Source organism: Pistacia vera, unplaced genomic scaffold (genome assembly GCF_008641045.1).
Source record: "Pistacia vera cultivar Batoury unplaced genomic scaffold, PisVer_v2 Contig183, whole genome shotgun sequence".
In the NCBI taxonomy this organism is placed as follows: domain Eukaryota; kingdom Viridiplantae; phylum Streptophyta; class Magnoliopsida; order Sapindales; family Anacardiaceae; genus Pistacia; species Pistacia vera.
Genome location: NW_022195927.1, coordinates 193,249 through 207,853, shown reverse-complemented (window position 1 = coordinate 207,853; position 14,605 = coordinate 193,249). Strand labels below are relative to the sequence as shown.

The following is a 14,605-nucleotide window of genomic DNA, read 5'->3' as shown; positions in this document are numbered from 1 at the left end:
CCATAATTTAAAACTAATAATACCATAAAATTCATTAATTAATCTTAAGGATAATATTAATTTTTAGAAATTTTTTATTATTTTATTAATTTTTTTTGAAAAAGATGTATCCTACAATACATACAATACGCAACATATGATTCAAAAAATTAAGTATTTGATATACGATTTGATAACCATGTTGCCAAGTCTTTCATAGAGTGTCATCTCATTATGAATCATGATAAATGTTTGGGTTGATTCAAAAAGGAAACTTGAAAAAAAGAGGTGAGTGGGAGAAGATGCAAAATGCAAAGGCCAACTGCTTGTTGACAAATGATTCTCATGTTGTGACCAAAGACTATTTGTTGTGATATTTAATTATTTATATTCAAAGAGTTGGACTTTACTGTAAAGAAAAAATGAGTGCAGGAACTGTCCTGTCCGTCTCTTCTGGACCCAGGAACAGTCTAATTCACATAATATGAAAAGCTAAAGTTCTTTTAGGTTATGTTTCCTCTTTGATAAGTTACTGTAAAATGTACATAAATAAACGTATTAAGTAACAAAATTAGTAAGAAATAGATATACACTTATAGTACCTTGGAAGAGGATTAAAAAAAGTACGTAAACAAACATAGGAAGGAACAAATCAGTAAGAAACAGAATCAAACTTGAACAATTACCTTAAACAGAATCAAAGAAAAATAGATATTAAAAAGCAAAAAGAATAATGCACCAGCCGGGAATCGAACCCGGGTCTGTACCGTGGCAGAGTACTATTCTACCACTAGACCACTGGTGCTTTGCGATCGAAGGGAAACTTTATTTAAATGTGTAACAAAGAAAAAGGAAATCATCCTGATGCTGCGACACGGTCTTTAATAGTTTGTACTACATAACATGCTTGAATTTAAATGAAATCTTCAGCTTAATCTTTCGAGTTGGCATCCGCCATGCACAAGTTAGGCTGCTCCATCTCTACTATTACTATATGTCGATGGAAAAGAAAAGGAAATAATTCAATATATAAAGGCTGTACAAGTACAACCAATTCATGAAACTAACGCTGAAAAATATACAATAATTTAGACATTTATTTGAATTAGTTTTGTACAATTGATAAGGTACTGAAAAAGAAGCAATTCAGGGAGGAACTTTGTCAGATTTCAACAAAATCATCATCAGCATCATCATCACCATCTGTTTCATTGTCCCAATCTAGATTGAAAGAATTAGCTGATCTCTTCAACTCTGTTAGTCCAGTCAGATCCTCCAGATAGGTAGGATGGTTAATGGCTTGGAGTAGGAATTCCGTACCTTTTTTCTGATATTCAGATACCACCTGAAATATTTATCCTCATCATAATTAAAAACTGGATTCTGGAAAATTGATTTAGAAAAGAATAAGTTTAACAATAAGAACCATAAAAGCATTAAACCTCGTGCCAAAAGAAGACTCAAAACCTTTCAAAAGTTTAATTTGACACATTCATCCTGAAATGGAAACTTTTACTAAAAACTAATTTATCTTTGATGGTAATTTAAATGAGATAAAGGCAAATCCACAAACCCATCATGCCTAAAATCAGCAAAGCTTTTAACTTGGCTAAACACAAATTCTGCAAGATTAAATAAAATTCTGAGTCGATGCAAGATTGGAGAGTTTCAATACTTACAGTGCTGCAACAAGCTGTGCAACTATTTGAGGAGTAACCGACTAGTGTCATCTGAGAAAATTGAGAAAGGGAACCTCGAATTTGGTGCGGTAAAATCCCAAGAGGTTGTTCACTGCTTCCACTGCTGCTAGAGTTTGCAAAATCAGCTTCAGCATAAATCCTGCACATTAGAAGTTGAACACCAAAATGCCATGTCAAATACATAAAGGAAGCTAAATGATACATATATTTACTCAAAACCATTGTGATTATAGAAAATCTTCCAAAAATCAGAAAAGTTTATATAGTTTTCAAGGGTGTACCCATAAGGATGATGGAGGACACTGACTAACAGTTCAACAGCTAGAGCAGAAGCAATAGGAGCAAGCCCTGGACGTGTAACTGTACATTGCTGGTCCAGAGCGCGGTTAGCAGTTGACTGCATAGAGAGCATAAGAGTTATTACTGAGGTTGATACAGTCAAAAAAACTAAAGCATAAAGTCTTTCAAATCTAGAATGTTACATCAGTTGGAGCAACCACGTCATTGCAAAAGTAACAGCCCAATCTCTGCCTCCCATCTGTATTATTTAAGCCAAGGTTACCCATATCTGCAGATAAAGCATTTACAGGTACAGCTTTCACATCATGGTTAGGTCTGAAAGGACCAGGACCATGGCGCATGACTAAGAAGCTATCAAACCCAAGAGCTGCAGTTATCGTGATCTGCAAAAAGATAAATGCCAAATGAATAAGCCAATATTAACATGGCAAATAAATAATACCTAATTAAACTATGTGGAGTCAATAAACAAATACGTATGGTCAATGTGCCAAGCCTGAGGCTAAAAATGAAGTGCAAAATGTCAACAATTCTACAAGAAGATCAAGTAGATTGACCTTGTTATTGTTGGCACAAAGAAGCGTAGGTAGCCATCGACTTTCCCTTGTATCAGTCAATAAGAAAATCACATCATGAGAAAGAATCAAATCATGGAAGCGTCTACAGTCATCAAGCACACTACCCTCTTCTCGACTAGCTTCTGGATGTCCAGGCATAGGTATAGCCATCACAACACCTTCTGCTTCCTGAGAAAAGGAATGACACATCAGATGCAGAGCATCAGAAAGTGAACATAATTCTTTCTGGATGAGCCTTTGAATATAGAGGCCTCAGGTAAAACCAATTACCACGGCTGGAAATATCCGCTGGAGACTTTTCACTGCTGCAGTTGCTTTAAATTCACCACCATTCAGGCAGTCCTCCATTGTATACAGGGACTGCCTCAATGGATTAGACATTGCCACCTTACCATTGTCAAGTAGTGTAATTTTTCGGACACCCCAAGCCTGAAAATTACATTTTTTTAGCACACATAGGAAGAATAAAGAAAACCATAAATAAAAAATTTCTGAACACTCACCATAAGCATACGGGCAACTTGGCATCCAAGTGTACCTGCTCCAAGGAGAAGACACTTAATAGAAGATAAGATGTTTAGATTCAGAGATGGCAGCTGGCGCCATCTCATTAACTTTAGATTTAAATCTGCCGCAGAGATAGCCAATCTGTAAAAGTAACTCAATTAATATAAACCAGACTGAAAGTATTATGGACTATAAAATCACAACGCAGACAACATACCTAGTAGGATCCATGGACTTAGCAAGGCTAATACACCTATACACTTTCCTGTGTTTGTTAAGTTCCCATCCCACGGCATTAGGTACACATTGATGATCCCTCCAACCTAAGTGGATATTGGCAGTTAATCAGATGACCTAGTGCACAAATGCATTCAAACTGTTTAAGAGATGAACTATCAACCAGAAAAGAGCAGTTACCCAATTTCTGCCGCTCTACCTTGTGGAACTGTAATCAGAGCTTCGCCAACAAGGGATAGACCCAGATCTGCAAAACCACGATTCTCTCTATAGCAAAAAAAGTGAACTGACTTCAGATTCCATCTCGAAAAAATAAGAGCAAGGAAGTTGCGAAGAGGCCAGCCAGGATTATTTTGTAGATGACACGGGTCATAGAAACCAAATAGCAACTGCAAATAACCATATGTAGTAGCTTTCAGAAAGAAGAAACCATCTATCATATTCTGATGAACTGTCCTAGTTGTTGATAACACCAGAATATCACTCTATGTAGGCAGAAAACAGTCAACTTTTTCAAAAGAACTTGAAGTTCTATGTGGACAAACCTTTTGACAATCATTCTGGAAGGCTTCCCAATCCTTTAGATGCCTAATAGTAGAATTTGAATTTGAGTCAATGCTGACAAGAAAAAATGGCTCATCTGCAGCAGAATCATATGATGAGGTTTTCCTAACAATAATTTAAGGGAAAAAGGACATAAATGATGACAGAAAATATACCAGCTGTTGCGCTTGAGTTACGCCATTCATTACAAGCTGCTCTCACTGCTTCTGCCTACATGTTGCAGAGAATATCAAAACATTTAAAGAGTAACATTAGTCTATACATTCAACGCCTTATTTCCAGAAAGATTCACAAATCTGATTACCTCTTGTGAGCTAAACCATTGTGAAGCTGGCCTCAAATCAACCAGGGTTGCTGGAGGATTAAGCACGAGAGCAGGGAATGCAACCGAATAGTGAAAGTTCCACTTCTTCAAGTCTGCAAATGAGATAAGCACGAACCTCGACAATACCGCACTGTCATCTATAGCTTTACCTGAGTGAATGTCCTCCCAAATCTAAGTATCAACAATATTAAACTTGTCATGCCAGAAAATCAAGTCAATTAATAAAAATTAAAACATAAATCTCAATTTGAATCACAAAACTGAAGACAACCCACACAAACTAGTAGTAAAATACTAAGCAACCCATGTATGCAATTGAGGAATAAGTCCATTAAGTGATTTACCTTTTTTGCTTCTTCCTTTAGCAAGCTTTCTCTATCAATGGCACGGAAACTTTCCAGAGTATTTGTGTTGTAAAGGGTTCCTGGGACAGAGCATCTATTACGATTCCCATGACTTGTTGCCGTCACTGATGACTCCTCATCGGAGTCCGATGGTAGAGATTCCATCAAAAGAGTTAAATGATTGGAAACTTGGGAATGTGAGCAAGGTGCATAGAAACCTGCAAAAATCAGCTATAAGTATGTTACACAATCAACAAAAAAGTAAGTCCATAAGAATTAGAAAATAAAAATAACTAATTCTGGAAAGAAAAAACTGATATTATAACAATTATACATGAAACAAAAACCAAACGATAATACAAAGTAAAGCAGCTGAGCCCCAATTGATTGGACAAAAATTGAAACTTGAGAGAAACAAAAGAAAATCCTAAATTTCAAATCTAATCAAAGGGATCAAAATAAAGTAAAGTACCAGTGATGGGAATGGGCGAGTCGTCGATGCCAAGCTTGTTGAGCTTTAAAGAAGACAATCTGTGCCAGAAACCCTCGTCGACAGCGCTCTGAAACGGCGCGAATTGAAGTATAGATCCTGCTTGTTGGTTAGCCATAATCGTCCTGTAGCTTTTACTTCGTTGTCCTCAAAGTAAATTGAGTTCTTGAGGCTAGTTTACTTTAATTTGAGCAAGTGGAAGCAACAGAAAAAAATCGTTAAAACTTAAACAGTGTGGTATCGTGTTCGTGTCCGGTTCGTTTCCGTTTAGAACTCTTCTCTTTAGATTGGTCACGTCAGCATAAATAAGAGTTTAATATAATGTAGAGCGTAATTTAAATGAGATAAAGGCATATCCACAAAACCATCATGCCTAAAATCAGCAAAGCTTTTAACTTGGCTAAACACAAATTCTGCAAGATTAAATAAAATTCTGAGTCGATGCAAGATTGGAGAGTTTCAATACTTACAGTGCTGCAACAAGCTGTGCAACTATTGAGGAGTAAAGACTAGTGTCATCTGAGAAAATTGAGAAAGGGAACCTCGAATTTGGTCGGTAAAATCCCAAGAGGTTGTTCACTGCTTCCACTGCTGCTAGAGTTTGCAAAATCAGCTTCAGCATAAATCCTGCACATTAGAAGTTGAACACCAAAATGCCAAGTCAAATAAATAAAGGAAGCTAAAGATACATATATTACTCAAAACCATTGTGATTATGGAAAATCTTCCAAAAATCAGAGAAGTTTATTAGTTTTCAAGGGTGTACCATGAGGATGATGGGAGGACACTGACTAACAGTTCAACAGCTAGAGCAGAAGCAATAGGAGCAAGCCCGGACGTGTAACTGTACATTGCTGGTCCAGAGTGCGGTTAGCAGTTGACTGCATAGAGAGCATAAGAGTTATTACTGAGGTTGATACAGTCAAAAAAACTAAAGCATAAAGTCTTTCAAATCTAGAATGTACATCAGTTGGAGACAACAGTCATTGCAAAAGTAACAGCCAATCTCTGCCTCCCATCTGTATTATTTAAGCCAAGGTTACCCATATCTGCAGATAAAGCATTTACAGGTACAGCTTTCACATCATGGTTAGGTCTGAAAGGACCAGGACCATGGCGCATGACTAAGAAGCTATCAAACCCAAGAGCTGCAGTTATCGTGATCTGCAAAAAGATAAATGCCAATGAATAAGCCAATATTAACATGGCAATAAATAATACCTAATAAACTATGTGGAGTCAATAAACAAATACGTATGGTCAAGTGTGCCAAGCCTGAGGCTAAAAATGAAGTGCAAATGTCAACAATTCTACCAAGAAGATCAAGTAGATTGACCTTGTTATTGTTGGCACAAAGAAGCGTAGGTAGCCATCGACTTTCCTTGGATCAGTCAATAAGAAAATCACATCATGAGAAAGAATCAAATCATGGAAGCGTCTACAGTCATCAAGCACACACCTCTTCTCGTGCTAGTCTGGATGTCCAGGCATAGGTATAGCCATCACAACACCTTCTGTCCTGAGAAAAGGAATGACACATCAGATGCAGAGAGATCAGAAAGTGAACATAATTCTTTCTGGATGAGCCTTTGAATATAGAGGCCTCAGGTAAACCAATTACCACGGCTGGAAATATCCGCTGGAGACTTTTCACTGCTGCGTTGCTTGAATTCCACCACTTTGCTTCTAACTATTTTTGTAGAATTGTATATGGAAACTTATTAAAAATTAGTTTTAAGTTTAATAAATGTATTACCATATTAAATTAGTCACATTTAAAATGTTATCCTAGTTTATTAAAATGTATTTCTCTATTGATTTAACCAAATTTGAATTGCAGTCCAGTCTCCAGGTCGAGGAAATGAAATGAGATTGATATACTGTTGGAAGTCAGAGGAGTTGTTCACTCAATTTACTTGCAAGTAAAAGGAAATGTGAGATGTCCCCCATTAGTCAATTGCCTCGTTATTACAAATTCAAAAGAAAAAAGCAAACACAAAGAAAAATATACTCCATTGTAGATGAATTTCTAAGTCTTGAATGGAGAAGTGAGGAATTATGATAAAAGTCTTTCTCTTTCAAACGCAAAGTCTTCATATACTCCATTCTAGATGAATTTCAAAGTCTTGTATGGAAGTGACGAATTATGATAAAGCCTTTCTCTTTCAAATGCCAAGTCCGACTATTAGTATCCTACGATATACGATACATATCCTATGATATGATTTGATATGAGTCATCAACGATACGTATCAAGAGTATATCATAAACTTTTCGATACGTTAATATATATCTCACGATACGATACGTATCCGTTCATATCCTTAAAGATATCGCAACAAATCGATACCACTTTATTAATTTGGACCGAAAGCTCCAAAAAAATTTCGGGTTGGATTTGGGTTACCCAATTCGGTTCACTTAAACATGTCCAAATTTACCTATTTTGTATATAAAAATTGAAGAGAAAGATGTGTTACCAATTTTACATGATAATAATAATACAAGTGGAGATATAAATATTGATATTGATATTTGAAATGATATGAATGATTTTCTTAATTTTTTGATTAATTTTGGTTATGTAATACCATAATTTAAAGCCAATAATACCACAAAATTAATTAATTAATTTGGAGCATGATATTAATTTTTAGAAAATTTTTATTATTTTATTAATTTAAAAAAAAAATGTATCTTATGATACGATATGATACACGATACATGATTCAAAAAAATTAAATTTTTGATATATCATATGATACAGATTTGACAACCATATTGCCAAGTCTTCCATGGAGTGTCATCTCATTATGAATCATTATAAATGTTTGAGTCTAGGTTTGGTCAAAAAGGAAACTTGAAAAAAAGAGGTGAGTGGGAGAAGATGCAAAATGCAAAGGCCAACTGCTTGTTGACAAATGATTCTCATGTTGTGACCAAAGACTATTTGTTGTGATATTTAATTATTTTATATTCAAAGAGAGGGACTTTTACTGTAAAGAAAAAATGAGTGCAGGAACAGTCTAATTCACTTAATATGAAAAGCTAAAGCTCTTTTAGGTTATGTTTCCTCTTTGATAAGTTACTGTAAAATGTAAATAAATAAACGTATTAAGGAACAAAAATAGTAAGAAATAGAAATACACTTATAGTACCTTGGAAAAGGATTAAAAAAAGTACATAAACAAACATAGGAAGGAATAAATCAGTAAGAACAGAATCAAACTTGAACAATTACTTTAAAGAGAAATAAAGAAAAACCGTCAAAAAACATAATTGGGAAGAAAATCAGTAAGAAACAGAATCAAACGTGAACAATTACCTTAAACAGAATCAAAGAAAAATAGAAATTAAAAAGCAAAAAGGATGATGCACCAGCCGGGAATCGAACCCGGGTCTGTACCGTGGCAGGGTACTATTCTACCACTAGACCACTGGTGCTTTGCGATCGAAGGGAAACTTTATTTAAATGTGTAACAAAGAAAAAGGAAATCATCCTGATGCTGCGACACGGTCTTTAATAGTTTGTACTACATAACATGCTTGAATTTAAATGAAATCTTCAGCTTAATCTTTCAAGTTGGCATCCGCCATGCACAAGCTAGGCTGCTCCATCTCTACTATTACTATATGTCGATGGAAAAGAAAAGGAAATAATTCAATATATAAAGGCTGTACAAGTACAACCAATTCATGAAACTAACGCTGAAAAATATACAATAATTTAGACATTTATTTGAATTAGTTTTGTACAATTGATAAGGTACTGAAAAAGAAGCAATTCAGGGAGGAACTTTGTCAGATTTCAACAAAATCATCATCAGCATCATCATCACCATCTGTTTCATTGTCCCAATCTAGATTGAAAGAATTAGCTGATCTCTTCAACTCTGTTAGTCCAGTCAGATCCTCCAGATAGGTAGGATGGTTAATGGCTTGGAGTAGGAATTCCGTACCTTTTTTCTGATATTCAGATACCACCTGAAATATTTATCCTCATCATAATTAAAAACTGGATTCTGGAAAATTGATTTAGAAAAGAATAAGTTTAACAATAAGAACCATAAAAGCATTAAACCTCGTGCCAAAAGAAGACTCAAAACCTTTCAAAAGTTTAATTTGACACATTCATCCTGAAATGGAAACTTTTACTAAAAACTAATTTATCTTTGATGGTAATTTAAATGAGATAAAGGCAAATCCACAAACCCATCATGCCTAAAATCAGCAAAGCTTTTAACTTGGCTAAACACAAATTCTGCAAGATTAAATAAAATTCTGAGTCGATGCAAGATTGGAGAGTTTCAATACTTACAGTGCTGCAACAAGCTGTGCAACTATTTGAGGAGTAACCGACTAGTGTCATCTGAGAAAATTGAGAAAGGGAACCTCGAATTTGGTGCGGTAAAATCCCAAGAGGTTGTTCACTGCTTCCACTGCTGCTAGAGTTTGCAAAATCAGCTTCAGCATAAATCCTGCACATTAGAAGTTGAACACCAAAATGCCAAGTCAAATAAATAAAGGAAGCTAAATGATACATATATTTACTCAAAACCATTGTGATTATGGAAAATCTTCCAAAAATCAGAGAAGTTTATATAGTTTTCAAGGGTGTACCCATAAGGATGATGGAGGACACTGACTAACAGTTCAACAGCTAGAGCAGAAGCAATAGGAGCAAGCCCTGGACGTGTAACTGTACATTGCTGGTCCAGAGTGCGGTTAGCAGTTGACTGCATAGAGAGCATAAGAGTTATTACTGAGGTTGATACAGTCAAAAAAACTAAAGCATAAAGTCTTTCAAATCTAGAATGTTACATCAGTTGGAGCAACCACGTCATTGCAAAAGTAACAGCCCAATCTCTGCCTCCCATCTGTATTATTTAAGCCAAGGTTACCCATATCTGCAGATAAAGCATTTACAGGTACAGCTTTCACATCATGGTTAGGTCTGAAAGGACCAGGACCATGGCGCATGACTAAGAAGCTATCAAACCCAAGAGCTGCAGTTATCGTGATCTGCAAAAAGATAAATGCCAAATGAATAAGCCAATATTAACATGGCAAATAAATAATACCTAATTAAACTATGTGGAGTCAATAAACAAATACGTATGGTCAATGTGCCAAGCCTGAGGCTAAAAATGAAGTGCAAAATGTCAACAATTCTACAAGAAGATCAAGTAGATTGACCTTGTTATTGTTGGCACAAAGAAGCGTAGGTAGCCATCGACTTTCCCTTGTATCAGTCAATAAGAAAATCACATCATGAGAAAGAATCAAATCATGGAAGCGTCTACAGTCATCAAGCACACTACCCTCTTCTCGGCTAGCTTCTGGATGTCCAGGCATAGGTATAGCCATCACAACACCTTCTGCTTCCTGAGAAAAGGAATGACACATCAGATGCAGAGCATCAGAAAGTGAACATAATTCTTTCTGGATGAGCCTTTGAATATAGAGGCCTCAGGTAAAACCAATTACCACGGCTGGAAATATCCGCTGGAGACTTTTCACTGCTGCAGTTGCTTTAAATTCACCACCATTCAGGCAGTCCTCCATTGTATACAGGGACTGCCTCAATGGATTAGACATTGCCACCTTACCATTGTCAAGTAGTGTAATTTTTCGGACACCCCAAGCCTGAAAATTACATTTTTTTAGCACACATAGGAAGAATAAAGAAAACCATAAATAAAAAATTTCTGAACACTCACCATAAGCATACGGGCAACTTGGCATCCAAGTGTACCTGCTCCAAGGAGAAGACACTTAATAGAAGATAAGATGTTTAGATTCAGAGATGGCAGCTGGCGCCATCTCATTAACTTTAGATTTAAATCTGCCGCAGAGATAGCCAATCTGTAAAAGTAACTCAATCAATATAAACTAGACTGAAAGTATTATGGACTATAAAATCACAACGCAGACAACATACCTAGTAGGATCCATGGACTTAGCAAGGCTAATACACCTATACACTTTCCTCTGTTTGTTAAGTTCCCATCCCACGGCATTAGGTACACATTGATGATCCCTCCAACCTAAGTGGATATTGGCAGTTAATCAGATGACCTAGTGCACAAATGCATTCAAACTGTTTAAGAGATGAACTATCAACCAGAAAAGAGCAGTTACCCAATTTCTGCCGCTCTACCTTGTGGAACTGTAATCAGAGCTTCGCCAACAAGGGATAGACCCAGATCTGCAAAACCACGATTCTCTCTATAGCAAAAAAAGTGAACTGACTTCAGATTCCATCTCGAAAAAATAAGAGCAAGGAAGTTGCGAAGAGGCCAGCCAGGATTATTTTGTAGATGACACGGGTCATAGAAACCAAATAGCAACTGCAAATAACCATATGTAGTAGCTTTCAGAAAGAAGAAACCATCTATCATATTCTGATGAACTGTCCTAGTTGTTGATAACACCAGAATATCACTCTATGTAGGCAGAAAACAGTCAACTTTTTCAAAAGAACTTGAAGTTCTATGTGGACAAACCTTTTGACAATCATTCTGGAAGGCTTCCCAATCCTTTAGATGCCTAATAGTAGAATTTGAATTTGAGTCAATGCTGACAAGAAAAAATGGCTCATCTGCAGCAGAATCATATGATGAGGTTTTCCTAACAATAATTTAAGGGAAAAAGGACATAAATGATGACAGAAAATATACCAGCTGTTGCGCTTGAGTTACGCCATTCATTACAAGCTGCTCTCACTGCTTCTGCCTACATGTTGCAGAGAATATCAAAACATTTAAAGAGTAACATTAGTCTATACATTCAACGCCTTATTTCCAGAAAGATTCACAAATCTGATTACCTCTTGTGAGCTAAACCATTGTGAAGCTGGCCTCAAATCAACCAGGGTTGCTGGAGGATTAAGCACGAGAGCAGGGAATGCAACCGAATAGTGAAAGTTCCACTTCTTCAAGTCTGCAAATGAGATAAGCACGAACCTCGACAATACCGCACTGTCATCTATAGCTTTACCTGAGTGAATGTCCTCCCAAATCTAAGTATCAACAATATTAAACTTGTCATGCCAGAAAATCAAGTCAATTAATAAAAATTAAAACATAAATCTCAATTTGAATCACAAAACTGAAGACAACCCACACAAACTAGTAGTAAAATACTAAGCAACCCATGTATGCAATTGAGGAATAAGTCCATTAAGTGATTTACCTTTTTTGCTTCTTCCTTTAGCAAGCTTTCTCTATCAATGGCACGGAAACTTTCCAGAGTATTTGTGTTGTAAAGGGTTCCTGGGACAGAGCATCTATTACGATTCCCATGACTTGTTGCCGTCACTGATGACTCCTCATCGGAGTCCGATGGTAGAGATTCCATCAAAAGAGTTAAATGATTGGAAACTTGGGAATGTGAGCAAGGTGCATAGAAACCTGCAAAAATCAGCTATAAGTATGTTACACAATCAACAAAAAAGTAAGTCCATAAGAATTAGAAAATAAAAATAACTAATTCTGGAAAGAAAAAACTGATATTATAACAATTATACATGAAACAAAAACCAAACGATAATACAAAGTAAAGCAGCTGAGCCCCAATTGATTGGACAAAAATTGAAACTTGAGAGAAACAAAAGAAAATCCTAAATTTCAAATCTAATCAAAGGGATCAAAATAAAGTAAAGTACCGGTGATGGGAATGGGCGAGTCGTCGATGCCAAGCTTGTTGAGCTTTAAAGAAGACAATCTGTGCCAGAAACCCTCGTCGACAGCGCTCTGAAACGGCGCGAATTGAAGTATAGATCCTGCTTGTTGGTTAGCCATAATCGTCCTCTAGCTTTTTCTTCGTTGTCCTCAAAGTAAATTGAGTTCTTGAGGTTAGTTTACTTTAATTTTAGCAAGTGGAAGCAACAGAAAAAAATCGTTAAAACTTAAACAATGTGGTATCGTGTTCGTGTCCGGTTCGTTTCCGTTTAGAACTCTTCTCTTTAGATTGGTCACGTCAGCATAAATAAGAGTTTAATATAATGTAGAGCTGGTCAAGGACCAGTCCCAAGCAGGCCCGGGCCTGGGCCCGTTTGGGACTGGTCCCAAATGGGACCAGTCACTCATGGGTCTGGCACTAGTCTCAAGTTTATGAGCAATTTTAGGATCCGGACCAGTCCTATGGGCCTACAAAATTTATTTGCCTCCTGATTTTTTTTATATTTTAAGGGCGAAACAAAATTTTGTAAGGGGTTTTTAGTATTTTTCAAGGGTAGATTAATAAGTTTTTAAAAATTTAATAAATTTAAAAAATAATAAATTAATAAATTAATTAATAGTTAATTTTAACATAAATGTAATATTCACATTTCATACATTTCACACATTCACGCTTCACAAATAAACAATTAAATAATTTTTTTAATTAAATTATTCATCTTCATCGTCAACAATATTTACATCATTCAAATCTATATTCCTAAAGAATTCGAGTAGTTCGGGATCTTTAGGGTGTTGTTGTAGTCTTCTTTCTATATGAGTCCAATCCCGTAAACACGTTATTACTTCAATCATCTCATCGATTAAAGAACATCTTCTATCTTCAACAATCCGGTCACTCGTTGAAAATGTTGACTCGGATGCAATTGTAAAAACCGGCACAGATAAAATATCACATGCCATTTGGGCTACAATGGGAAATCGACTTTCATGTTGGTTCCACCATTGAAGAATATCCATGTCACGTTTCTCCTTCATTGTCATAAAGGACAGGTCCACTTGTAGGTAGCGATTCAACTCATTTGGTCCATGTATGTACGAGCTGGACTTGTTACTTTCGCCATGTTCCATATACGTCCACTTGCTCGATCATTGACAGAGGTCTGCATCAGAGTCCTGATTGTCTCTCCTGAACGTTCCACTTCCATGTCCATTGTACCTGTTCTCATATAAAGAAAAAAGGCTATCCAATTTTTGTTTAAAGTCAGTCAAATAAGACGTATAATCATGTCCTAAATGCTGGCCTAACTCAGTAATTATACAGTCAACTATGTGTAATTTAAACCTAAGATCTACAACAAGGCCTAATCCATATAAGAATGGAATATCTAACCAATATTTCTCATATTTTTCTTCCATCTTTAAAACAATTTCCCTTAAAACGTTATTATATCTATATTTAGCAAAAGTTTGAGCAATTTGAAGTAAAATATCTAACACTAAATTAGTAGTCGGATAATAAATATCACTTAATGTATTAGTAGAATTATAAATTTTTTTAAGAAATGAATAAAAAAGTTCACAAACTGCGCAATCATCATAGCTGACAACTTCCTATGAATAGTGTTTTTGGTTGACGAAATCTGTAATTTGTTTTGCGGTTGGCAAAGCTTTTTCCAACATCAAGTAGGTGGAGTTCCAACGGATAGACATGTTCGTACATAACTTCAAAGGTCGAACCGATGGGTCCTCTTGCTTACAATATTTGACGTATTCCTGCCATCTTTTATTGCTACCGTCTACGATAAATCCGATAGCCGCGTGCACCTTCTTCATCTTCGAATGTATAACATCTAAACTTGCTTTAACTATCAAATTGATTATGTGGCAAGCACATCT

General features: G+C 36.0%; 2 protein-coding genes and 2 non-coding genes across 4 annotated transcripts; all 4 read right to left on the bottom strand.

Annotated features, from left to right (window-relative positions):
• Positions 1-713: 713 nt before the first annotated feature.
• TRNAG-GCC lies at positions 714-784 on the bottom strand. Its single transcript has one exon. It is a non-coding gene; the product is annotated as a tRNA-Gly (tRNA).
• Positions 785-1,058: 274 nt separating this feature from the next.
• LOC116126756 (ubiquitin-like modifier-activating enzyme atg7) lies at positions 1,059-5,142 on the bottom strand. Its single transcript, XM_031412422.1, has 14 exons — positions 5,007-5,142; positions 4,535-4,752; positions 4,170-4,361; positions 4,021-4,075; positions 3,847-3,941; positions 3,501-3,690; positions 3,282-3,387; positions 3,061-3,205; positions 2,828-2,986; positions 2,537-2,725; positions 2,162-2,362; positions 1,961-2,076; positions 1,659-1,818; positions 1,059-1,324 (listed from the first exon to the last, which is right to left on the bottom strand). The coding sequence occupies exons 1-14, from the start codon at positions 5,140-5,142 to the stop codon at positions 1,142-1,144; spliced, it is 2,145 nt and encodes a 714-aa protein (XP_031268282.1). The 3' UTR covers positions 1,059-1,141.
• A 3,255-nt stretch (positions 5,143-8,397) lies between these two features.
• On the bottom strand, positions 8,398-8,468 carry TRNAG-GCC. Its single transcript has one exon. It is a non-coding gene; the product is annotated as a tRNA-Gly (tRNA).
• Positions 8,469-8,742: 274 nt separating this feature from the next.
• Positions 8,743-12,826, bottom strand: LOC116126734 (ubiquitin-like modifier-activating enzyme atg7). Its single transcript, XM_031412399.1, has 14 exons — positions 12,691-12,826; positions 12,219-12,436; positions 11,854-12,045; positions 11,705-11,759; positions 11,531-11,625; positions 11,185-11,374; positions 10,966-11,071; positions 10,745-10,889; positions 10,512-10,670; positions 10,221-10,409; positions 9,846-10,046; positions 9,645-9,760; positions 9,343-9,502; positions 8,743-9,008 (listed from the first exon to the last, which is right to left on the bottom strand). Exons 1-14 carry the CDS (start codon positions 12,824-12,826, stop codon positions 8,826-8,828), a joined length of 2,145 nt encoding a protein of 714 aa, XP_031268259.1. The 3' UTR covers positions 8,743-8,825.
• Between the last annotated feature and the right edge of the window lie 1,779 nt (positions 12,827-14,605).

Bases quoted from the DNA above. Each gene is read 5' to 3' on its own strand.
- LOC116126756 (XM_031412422.1), bottom strand. From the start codon at position 5,142: ATGGCTAACCAACAAGCAGGATCTATACTTCAATTCGCGCCGTTTCAG. The intron at 4,076-4,169 runs GTAATCAGATTT...TGCAACATGTAG, and splicing joins AATGGTTTAGCTCACAAGAG to GCAGAAGCAGTGAGAGCAGC. The intron at 1,819-1,960 runs GTACACCCTTGA...TCTAATGTGCAG, and splicing joins GTCCTCCATCATCCTTATGG to GATTTATGCTGAAGCTGATT.
- LOC116126734 (XM_031412399.1), bottom strand. From the start codon at position 12,826: ATGGCTAACCAACAAGCAGGATCTATACTTCAATTCGCGCCGTTTCAG. The intron at 12,046-12,218 runs GTAAATCACTTA...GTTGATACTTAG, and splicing joins TAAAGGAAGAAGCAAAAAAG to ATTTGGGAGGACATTCACTC. The intron at 11,375-11,530 runs GTTTGTCCACAT...GGTTATTTGCAG, and splicing joins TCCAGAATGATTGTCAAAAG to TTGCTATTTGGTTTCTATGA.